At 38.0% G+C, this 11,316-nt stretch overlaps 2 protein-coding genes across 2 annotated transcripts; both read right to left on the bottom strand.

The window, feature by feature from the left end:
• Nucleotides 1–371: 371 nt before the first annotated feature.
• On the bottom strand, nt 372–6,508 carry LOC127360818 (ribonuclease inhibitor-like). The gene is made up of 6 exons (XM_051395258.1): nt 6,364–6,508; nt 5,159–5,332; nt 3,452–3,625; nt 1,949–2,122; nt 1,056–1,231; nt 372–488 (listed from the first exon to the last, which is right to left on the bottom strand). Exons 1-5 carry the CDS (start codon nt 6,474–6,476, stop codon nt 1,156–1,158), a joined length of 711 nt encoding a protein of 236 aa, XP_051251218.1. The 5' UTR covers nt 6,477–6,508; the 3' UTR covers nt 372–488; nt 1,056–1,155.
• Nucleotides 6,509–7,165: 657 nt separating this feature from the next.
• LOC127360817 (NLR family CARD domain-containing protein 3-like) lies at nt 7,166–11,049 on the bottom strand. The gene is made up of 4 exons (XM_051395257.1): nt 11,010–11,049; nt 10,011–10,160; nt 8,804–9,040; nt 7,166–8,147 (listed from the first exon to the last, which is right to left on the bottom strand). The coding sequence occupies exons 2-4, from the start codon at nt 10,139–10,141 to the stop codon at nt 7,493–7,495; spliced, it is 1,023 nt and encodes a 340-aa protein (XP_051251217.1). The 5' UTR covers nt 10,142–10,160; nt 11,010–11,049; the 3' UTR covers nt 7,166–7,492.
• Nucleotides 11,050–11,316: the final 267 nt, after the last annotated feature.

Here is an 11,316-nt window from a genome sequence, read left to right as displayed (position 1 = left end):
TGAGGACCACTGTCTCTGTACATCTTGTAATGCTGTCAGCTGGAATCCAGCTTTATTTCCTGTAGACACGAACACAACAACAACAGTCGTCTTCGCATCAACTCAAACACATGATCACAACAAGCTTCAGGCTCGCTGATTGGCTGACTGTTCTCTCTCTCTGTCTTTCTGTCCAACCCTGAAGTCTGTCACCATCCTCCTCTCACAGCTTCACTGAGGAAAGCAGCAAATACTGGATCTTTGCTTTGATACTAACTGTGTTTAGTACAATTCTGCTGAAACCAGCATGGACTGACTCCAACCCTGTACTGACCTCAGAGTCTCCAGTCTACAGTGTGGACTCTCCACAAGATCAGACAGCAGCTTCACTCCCTGAATCCTGCAGCTTGTTGTCTCTCAGATCCAGCTCTCTCAGATGGGAGGGGTTGGACTTCAGAGCTGAGACCAGATAATCACAGCTGATCTCTGACAAACTGCAGCCGAACAATCTGAATAAAGAATAAAAGATGTAAGTTTAGAAGACAATGTTCCTGCTTGAAATCATTCAGTTTTTTCAATAATCTGAGCTGAAGAAGGTTTAAAATGTACAAGTTTAGAAAATGTGAACAAAAGACATCTACAATAATTATTTTAGGAATAGTGGAGTCATAAAAAAAGTTTAAACTATTCAGTCAGTATAAACATCAAATAGCTTCATAAAAATGTTGGAAAAAGAAAATACTGAATATATTTGTTATTGTCTGATATGTAGATGGAGCAGAGATTATTTGTTTATTTAATGTATTTGTGTATTTTTTAGTATTAATTATATTGAAACGAATATAAGTAAAGATTTTAGATCATGGATTTTTCTTGTTATATTCAGGTTTTAAATGTGGAGCTCAACCTTGCTCTGCCACAGTCAATGGACTAAACCACTGAAGAAGAAAACAGACTTTAGCATTAAGATACTCAGTGTGGATCAGTATAATATCAGCCTTATGTCTGCACTTTACTGTCAGCACAACTTTCACATCATATTAATCTCAGCACAGAAGGAATAAATGGTGTCTGACCTCAGAGTCTCCAGTCTACAGTGTGGACTCTCCAGAAAACCACACAGCAGCTTCACTCCTGAATCCTGCAGATTGTTGTTGTTACTCAGCCTCAGCTCTCTCAGATGGGAGGGTTGGACTTCAGAGCTGAGACCAGATAATCACAGCTGATTTCTGACAGACTGCAATGACTCAATCTGAATAAAGAATAAAAGATGTAAGTTTAGAAGACAATGTTCCTGCTTGAAATCATTCAGTTTTTCAATAATCAATAAATGATGTAATTGAAGGCAATGGCATCAGCTCTCGGGGTTCGGAGAGCAGTGATAAAAAAACATAAATTGAAAGAAGATATTAAAAATCCGGAGTTGGTGTGCATATGATTCAGACCTCACACTAAATAAACTCAATGATAGATTCAATGTTTGGATAAAGAAAGGTATAATATCTCTATACAGCATTATACAGAAAGATGAAATTATGTGTTTTCTAAAGGTATCTCCAATTAAAAAATAATAATAATAAAAAGAAAAATACCAGAGAAGCCAGTAAACCCTTTATGCAACTTCTCATGAATGTATATAATTCAGATATTAAAAGAGGGGTCATCTCTCAAATGTAAAGGAGTCTCCACAATCTAAAAGGTCATTCAACAAAATATATAAAAGATAGATGGGAGAAGGAAGGAGACCTGACAATAACAGACAAAGAATGGGAAGATATTTGTGTATTTCAATGGAAGAGTACAAAATCTCATGCTTGGAAAGAATTGATGCTTGAAGAAGAAAACAGACTTTAGCATTAAGATACTCAGTGTGGATCAGTATAATATCAGCCTTATGTCTGCACTTTACTGTCACCACAACTTTCACATCATATTAATCTCAGCACAGAAGGAAAATATGGTGTCTGACCTCACAGTCTCCAGTCTACAGTGTGGACTCTCCAGAAAACCACACAGCAGCTTCACTCCTGAATCCAGCAGTTCGTTGTGATTCAGCCTCAGATCTCTCAGATGGGAGGGGTTGGACTTCAGAGCTGAGACCAGATAATCACAGCTGATCTTTGACAAACTGCAACGACTCAATCTGAATAAAGAATAAATTATTTAAGTTTAGAAGACAATGTTCCTGCTTGAAATCATTCAGTGTTTAATGATATTGAGATTTATATGGCAGGAAAAAGACCTCGAGTACGATATAAAACATTACAGCTACTGAAAGAAAGAGGAGGCTGGGGTTTACCATCACAGAAACATTATTATATCTCAGCACAGATGAGAGCATCAGCTCTCGGGGTTCGGAGAGCAGTGATAAAAGAACATACATTGAAAGAAGATATTAAAATCCTGAGTTGGTGTGCATATGATTCAGATCTCATACTAAATAAACTCAATGATAGATTCAATGTTTGGATAAAGAAAGGTATAATATCTCTATGCAGCATTATACAGAAAGATTTCAATTCAATTCAATTTTATTTGTATAGCACCAATTCATAACAGAAGTTATCTCAGGACACTTTTCAAATAGAGCAGGTCTAGACCAAACTCTTTGTAACATTATTTAGAGACCCAACAGTACCACCATGAGCAAGACCTTGGAGACAAGGGCAAGGAAAAACTGCCTGTTAAAAGGCAGAAACCTAGGACAGATCCTTCAGCTCCTAGGTGGGTGGTCGTCTGTCTCGACCAGTTGGGGTGAGAGACAGAGAGAGAGAGAGACAGAGAGAGAGAGAGAGAGCGAGAGACAGACAGACAGACAGGTGCACAGCAACAACAGTATTGGCAATGGCAATCTAGCAGGACCATGGCAGGAGGCTCCACCAGGATCGATAAGAACCTGCAAGACGAGAAGCACAAGAACTCCGGGGAAGAAGTGAAGTTAGTAACATGCATTAATGGAACATGAATGAGTGCAGAAAGATGAAAAAGATGAAACTATGTGTTTTCAAACATTAAGAGATCATTTTTCATTGGAAAAACAGGATTTCTAAAAATATCTCCGATTAATAAATTACTATAATCAAAAAGAAAAATTCCAGAGAAGCCAGTAAAACCTTTATGCAACTTCTCATAAATGCATATAAGTCAGATATTAAAAGAGGGGTAATCTCTCAACTGTATAAGAGCCTCCACAATCTAAAAGCTCATTCAACAAAATATATAAAGGATAGATGGGAGAAGGAAGGAGACCTGACAATAACAGACAAAGAATGGCAAGATAGTTGTGTATTTCAATGGAAGAGTACAAAATCTCATGTTTGGAAAGAATTGATGCTTGAAGAAGAAAACAGACTTTAGCATTAAGATACTCAGTGTGGATCAGTATAATATCAGCCTTATGTCTGCACTTTACTGTCACCACAACTTTCACATCATATTAATCTCAGCACAGAAGGAAAAAATGGTGTCTGACCTCAGAGTCTCCAGTCTACAGTGTGGACTCTCCAGAAAACCACACAGCAGCTTCACTCCTGAATCCTGCAGATTGTTGTGACTCAGCCTCAGCTCTCTCAGATGGGAGGGGTTGGACTTCAGAGCTGAGACCAGATAATCACAGCTGATCTCTGACAAACTGCAACGACTCAATCTAAATAAAGAATAAATGAAGATCAAAACAAATTTTTAGATGTGTCCCAATCAATGAGTTTTTCTCTAAAATTAGTAGAGTGACTTTATCATTGTGTTATTAGAGACTTAGACTTAGACTTAGACTTCACTTTATTGATCCCTTTGGGATGACTCCCTCAAGGAAATTGAATTTCCAGCAGCTTACAAACACTTACACACAAGAAAATACAATATAAGATAAACAATAAACTCTAAGCTAAATATAGAAAGTAGAGATAAGAATAAAAATAAAATAAAATTCAAGTAAAAAATAAAAGAAAATTAAAATAAATGTAGAGAACTGTATAGAGGATAAATATAGATAAATATATATAGGACTGTATATGGCATTGTGTTATTGTACAGCGGATAAATTACATTAGCAGAAATTAGCAGTTAAATTAAATTATTGCACTTAAGTGGTGGAATAAGTTATTGCACAAAAAGAAGAAGAGTGTCCAGGTATGTCTACCTGGTGGTGTCCTTCAGCCTGACGTACTGTGGATCATCATAATGTCATCCTTCTACAGACATCATCCAAATGTCAACACAACCTTCATACACCTATTCATGTCAACACTGATCAATAACATGCTGCTGATTTCAGTCAGGTCTGTAATAACGATCAAATATGACATTTTGTTACTTTAATTTTGTTTCTTCTAATTCATAAAAATCACATGTCATTGTTTAAAAAATACTAAGATGTGATGTTTTGATTTGGCCAATATCAAATAAATAAGACTATAAGAAAAAAAATAACAATTCCAGTAAATAGAAAATGTTACACCCTTTTTAACAGCTAACACATTTGTATCTTGTTTGCCAATTGCCTGAAGCCACAGATCTTTTCTGTGTCTGTTTGTTATGGAGTGGGATCAGGGATTTAAATTACCTCTCAAATGTTAGAAAATGCACACTGACTGTAATCTGTGTCTGTGAAAACATTTGGCTACTGTGCCATTGATGATAAATGATGATTAATTAATTGTTTATTAAGTAATTGTGTGATCAGATGGCGTCATCCATTAATTCATTGTAGGCCTATAATGAGTTGCTGTGACATTTGTTCTGTGGTTATTGATAATAAACTACTTTGTGTTGAAATGTTACTGTAGGCTGGCTAAAACTATTTCAGTTGTTTGACAGTCGGAGACAGCCGGCTGTGGTGGTTTGAGCTGTTAGATTTGCGTTGATAGATTTGACACTTGGTCTGCTGTCTGTGGTTCTGATCACAGGCTGCAGGTTTATAATAGTGTGGAGTTGGTGTGTGTCTATATGTGTATATGTTTATACTTTTTGGGGCAGGGGATGGGGGGGGCAGGAACAATATTTGCACCGGGCCGATCACAAATATGTTACGTTGCTTCAAAGACTATGAATGCTGATTAAATTTTGCAACATATTGTAGAATTAATCCTCCAGTTTTCTTACCAACATGAATCCAGTACAGAGTAAATTAGGAGTCAAACTGTAGATATACACTGTACAAAAGCAAAATACATGAACTGACCTCAGAGTCTCCAGTCTACAGTTTTTACTCTCCAGTCCAGCACACAACAGCTTCACTCCTGAATCCTGCAGCTTGTTGAAACTCAGGTCCAGATCTCTCAGATGGGAGGGGTTGGACTTCAGAGCTGAGGCCACAACTTCACAGTGAGTCTCTGAGAGTCCACATGAGCAAAGCCTGTGATGACAGAATATGAATTTAAGTATAATAAAATCTGACATTTTATTATAAAGATATACTTTGGGCAAAGCACATTAACATGAGCGACTGTAGCTCAGCTGGTCAGTCATTGATCACAAGGGCTGTGGTTTGAAACTTGAGCTCCTCCTGTCCACAAGTGCTGTGATTTGTGATTGTTAAACTTTATTTTAACAGGATGTTCAATGAGCTGTATAATCACTATAGGTTGTAACTGCACTCATATGTATTTATCTCAGTCATGTGCTTCTTGTGTGTATTTTGTGCATCTTTAATCCATCTAGGGTTGCAGCTGTATATCAATACCATGTTATACTGTGGTATGAAATCATACTATGTACATTTGCTTCTCAACGGTATTTAATTCTGTTGTATTTGTGTTATTAAAAATATATAGTAAATTTTTTTATTAAATTAACAAACAAAAATAACTCATCCTTCTGTTTTTATTACTGTAACTGATAATTAATAACTGTGTAATACTGTATACCTTTAAACTGTGATTCTGAGATGGTTATTATACTGTGAAAATCTCACTAATGCAGCCCCAGATGCATCTTATTATGTTGCTCTAGCTGCTTTTCATCTCCCATTAAATTAATGTAATGACTCCTATTGCATTAATAGTATAATAAACTTTTTCACAGGAGCCATTTTGATATGAAACAGGAGGGTAAACACAGGTGTTACCAATGACACTAATTAAGGTTCTGTTACATTCAGGTCAAACACAGTCAGGGTGCTGCTACTGTGCATCATGGCTCACTGGAAAGGCTCTGCTACACCAAATGAACCTTCATTAGTAAAGAAGCTCTCTCCTTTTCCCTCTCTCTCTCTCTCTGGTGGTATTTGAATGGACTCGTCTGTAAACTGGTTTATGAATAAAAATAGTTAGAAAGAAAACATGTGAAAATACGTTCTTTATTAAGAACTAAACAATATAATCTTTACTCTAATACTGATGGCTTCAACTTTACATTGATTTATAATGTAATCACATCTGGACTTACTCAGCCTTTCTGCAGTTCCTCACAGCTGGAATCAGTCTCTGTCGTCCCTTTACTGATGTGTTGTACTTCTTCAGTTCCAACTCATCTAGAACCTCCTCTGACATCTGCAGCATGTAGGCCAGAGCTGAGCAGTGGATCACAGAAAGTTTTTCTCTGATCTGTTCTCTGACTTCAGGAACTCTTGGATCTCCTGATGGACTGAGTGGTCGTTCATCTCCATCAGACAGTGGAAGATGTTGATGCTTCTGTCAGGAGAGATATCATCACTGTTCATCTTCTTCAGGTTGTTGATGGCTCTCTGGATAACTTTTGGACTGTTGTCTGTCTGACCCAGCAGGCCTCCTAAGAGTCTCTGGTTTGACTCAGAGAGAGGCCATGAAGGAAGCGAACAAACAGGTCCAGGTGGCCATTTTTACTTTTGAGGGATTTCTCCATGGTTCTCATCAGAAACACATCCAGGGTTGAATTAACATGTTTTTGACCCAGGAAGTCCTTCAGTACTTTGGTGTTCTTGTTGGTGTAACAGTGGAACATGTAGACTGCAGCCAGAAACTCCTGAATGCTCAGATGAACAAAGCAGTAGACTGTTTTCTGGAAGATCACACTCTCTCTTTTGAAGATCTCTGTACAAACTCCTGAGTACACCGAGGCCTCTGTGACATCAAGACCACACTGCTCCAGGTCTTCTTGGTAGAAAATGATGTTTCCCTTTCTCCAGCTGTTCAAACGCCAGCCTCCCCAGCTTCAGAAGAACTTCCCTGTCAGCCTCCATCAGCTCCTGTGGACTTCTTCTCATGTCCCACATCATACTTCTGCTTCTTCCTCTTTGTCTGAACCAGCAGGAAGTGTGAGTACATGTCAGTCAGGGTCTTGGGCAGCTCTCCTCTCTGGTCTGTAGTCAACATGTGGTCCAGAACTGTAGCAGAGATCCAGCAGAAGACTGGGATTAGACACATGATGTGGAGACTCCTGGAGGTCTTGATGTGTGAGATGATTCTGCTGGACAGATCTTCATCACTGACTCTCCTCCTGAAGTACTCCTCCTTCTGGGCGTCAGTGAAGCCACGTACCTCTGTTACTCTGTCAACACATTTAGGAGGGATCTGATTGGCTGCTGCAGGTCTGGAAGTTATCCAGATGAGAGCCGAGGGAAGCAGATTCCCTTGATGAGGTTTGTCAACAGCACGTTGACTGAAGACTTCTGTGTGACGTCAGACACAACCTCATTGTTGTGGAAATCCAGTGAAAGTCTGCTTTCATCCAGGCCGTCAAAGATGAACAAAAGTTTACAGACAGCGAGCTGCTCTGCTGTGACCTTCTGTAATGTTGGATGGAAAACATGGAGCAGTGTGAGAAGACTGTACTGCTCATCTTTGATCAGGTTCAGCTCCCTGAACGAAAGCAGAACCACCAGACTGACATCTTGGTTCTCCAAGCCCTCTGCCCAGTCCAGAGTGAACTTCTGCACTGAGAAGGTTTTTCCAACGCCAGCGACGCCGTTCGTCAGAACCACTCTGATGTGTCTCTGTTGGTCAGGTAAGGCTTTAAAAATCTCGTAGCACTTGATTGGAGTTTCATGGAGGGTCTCCATCTTGGAAGCTGTCTCAAGCTGCCTCACCTCATGTTTATTAACCTCTTCACTCTGTCCCTCTGTGATGTAGAGCTCAGTGTAGATCCTGTTGAGGAGGGTTCCACTTCCTGTTTCATCAGTTCCTTCAGTCACATGTTTACATCTCGTCTTTAGACTGATCTTATGTTTATCTAAAACCTCCTGCAGACCACCACTCACTAAAAAAGATAAAACAAGACAAAACTAAAAATCTAACAGTCTGTTCTGAGGTACCTGAATTTATCTCTTTCATTGTGGGTTTGTTTTTGTGTCTGATTTACGTATACTTTGTGTTTCTAAGTCTGTGTTGTCGTTCAATTTGTGTCCAACAATGAAACTGTTGATCATTTTCATTACAGATACAACAATTAATATAAGAATATATAGAAATGTAAAGCTTCTAATGTCCACTTTTGGAGAGTTTTTCTGTCAGCCTCTGACTGTGTGTAAGTGTACGTGTTTAATTGACAGGCTGAGCCTCAGCAGGTCTTCATCTGAACATCTTTCATCTGTAGCTGTTTCATCCTCCCGTAATATTTAAAATTGATCCACGATCAAATAATACAGAAAAATGTTCATGTCATGAAGACCTGTTTTTAAAAAAAAAGAAATTCAAGTCACTGGTACTTGGCCACCATGCTGCCAATGGTATAGGTTCATCCTACATTCAGCCTGAAAACTCTAAAAACTAAATGTAGCACTTTTAGATGTTCAGCTTATTTGATGAAGTTGATGAAGTTACATGATTCATGCAATATTTGGAGTTGAACTTATTGTAAGTCTCTTAATAAACTAAATGTAGCAGATTAGATTTTGAAGATACAGTCTTACTTTTGTACAGTGCTGGTCTGACTGGCTGTCTGCAGTCCAGCTCTTGTTCTGGATCTTTCTCCACACTGGGGACAGGAGGAGTCTCCTGATGAAGCAGACTGGTCCCAGTATGAGGTGATGCACTGTCTGCAGAACCAGTGTCCACAGCTGGTAGAGACTGGATCCTTCAGGACGTCCTGACACAAAACACAGCAGGACAGCTGCTCCTCCACAGAAACATGACTCCTCTTCCTCTCTCTGTGAAGACATTTCTTTATTACTAAAATGATTTGTTGATTGTTGATGAAAAATACTGAGATTTGTCCGACACTGTCTGGAAGCTCAGATGGTCACAGAGAACATTAAAAGTGTTGTTAACTTTTCTGTTTGAATTCAGCATTCAGTCTGTAATGAAAATGATTCCTTTTATTTCAACTCTCCTGCTTTCATAAACACTGAGTGCTTTTCCTATCTGTCTGTCTTATTAAACATTTATTGATCTGCCTGTAGTTTGTTATTAATACAAACTCAACACTTCCTGCAGCTGCTTCACAATAAAAGCCTTCCATTAAAGAGAGCTGATTATGTCCTTCACTGTTCTACAGTCACTTTGGGCAGATTAGCTTGTGTTAGTTTAAACTGAGGTTAGAAGTGCTCTAAATAATTATGATAGACCAGCAGTTTACTGTAAGACACATAGCACGTAACAGTGGTGTCACAGGTTCAACTACAAACTGTTTATTTGTTTGTTTTTCCTTCCTTTGATGTTTCCTGTCACTCTATATTGTCAACTATCAAATGAAGGAATATATCCAGTTCAAATATTCTTAAAAAAGAAGTCTCCAAATCTACATTTGACATTTTCTGTCCCTGTTTTTAAATCTGCAGATAACTTTTACATAAATAAATGGATGTTTGTTTCTTCATCTTTAGAAACAATATATTTAATTACACATTAGAAACAGATTATTTTAGATAATAGTTACAAATATTAACAGCGACTTCAACATTAGAGCAAAATATATGAATATTATTATATTATATATGAAATATGAACTCTGAAACTGAGGTTCTGAAGTGTTTTGCTAAAGAAATAAAATAAAATACATTTTAGTTTGAAACAGTGTCTGCACTAATAGTTCTGCATCATGAAAATAAATCTATTTTGTTTTCATGCTCAATGAATCATCTTCCATCAGGTCAGTTTACAGTAAAAACAGTTTCTTACTTTGTGTCTGAGGGTCCAGGTTCATTACTGAAGAATGGATTATCATCTTTGGACCGATCACTCTTCATAGACAGACAGCTGGACACTGGAGACTCTGCTCTGTCCTCCTCTTCCTCCACACAAGCACTCATCTTCTGGACTTCAGTCAGTCTGAGAGATAAATATTAACACTGACTCAAAACAGAAGAATCAGGAAAAACAGGTTTGTCTGTTTGTCACATGCAAGGTTGAGAGAACAAGAAAGTAACACACACACACACACACACACACACACACACACACACACACACACACACACAACAGTACTCTGTATAGTATATAGAGTATACAGTATAATATAGAACTCCACCCCTGGTCACTTTCTTTAACCCTGTACTTGTTTTCTTGGGTTACAGTAGCTTTAATCTGTATTATTCAGTCAATCACAACTTTGTATCCACAGATGAATCAAACTGTTGAGTTCATTTGTTGTATATTGAGTAGCAATGATGTGAAGATGTGTTGAAGAGAGTCCGCTGACACCGTCTTGATTGTATTTAAAGGTTTATTACAAAAAGTTCAGCATCAATACAAGCACCGCGGAGCTTGGAGAGCATCCAGCCAAATGAACAACTCTGTCTATTTTTGCATCGAACATAGGTTTATATAGACCTGTTGTTTACTCCAAAAATGGAAAGAAACATCTGGATTAGCTATCAGATGTACTGAAATAAGGGGGAGATGGGGTTTTCAAGGCAGAGGTCAGAGGTCATTGAGAGGCCCTAACCTAAACACTGCCTAGTAAGAATTAGGACGTTGAACCTCATGACTTACTAACACTACATATGGTAACAAAATATCATTTCAACTTATACCAAAATGTATTTTAACTTTATAAGCTTTAAGATAAGCCTTCAGATACTACACATTCTTACATTTCTATCCTCTACAGTCCACAGGAAGAAAACTGACTCAGAGACTTTGACAGTAAAATAATAATAATGTTGCATTAACACTCACCCTGCCTCAGCCTTCAGTTTCCCTCCTTCTGCTCTGTTGACTCAAAATGGAGACTGAACCAACTGAACACTTTCACCTTTACCTGGTGTTATGGCAGCTCCTCCCCTCTCTATGTCCAGGAAGATAAGATAATTCCTTTATTTATCCCCCTAAGGAGAAATTCAGGTTGACACAGCAGCAATAGAGTAAAGCAGCGCAAAAACAGAAAACAAAAAATATCACTGTAAAAATATGCTAATATTATTAATATTAGAAGATATAAAAACTATAAATTAAAGTATATACACTATTTGTTGTTTAAGTAGGA

This window comes from Dicentrarchus labrax, unplaced genomic scaffold (genome assembly GCF_905237075.1).
Source record: "Dicentrarchus labrax unplaced genomic scaffold, dlabrax2021, whole genome shotgun sequence".
NCBI lineage: Eukaryota > Metazoa > Chordata > Actinopteri > Moronidae > Dicentrarchus > Dicentrarchus labrax.
Note: the sequence above shows the minus strand (reverse complement) of the source record. Positions and strands in the feature narration are given on the sequence as shown.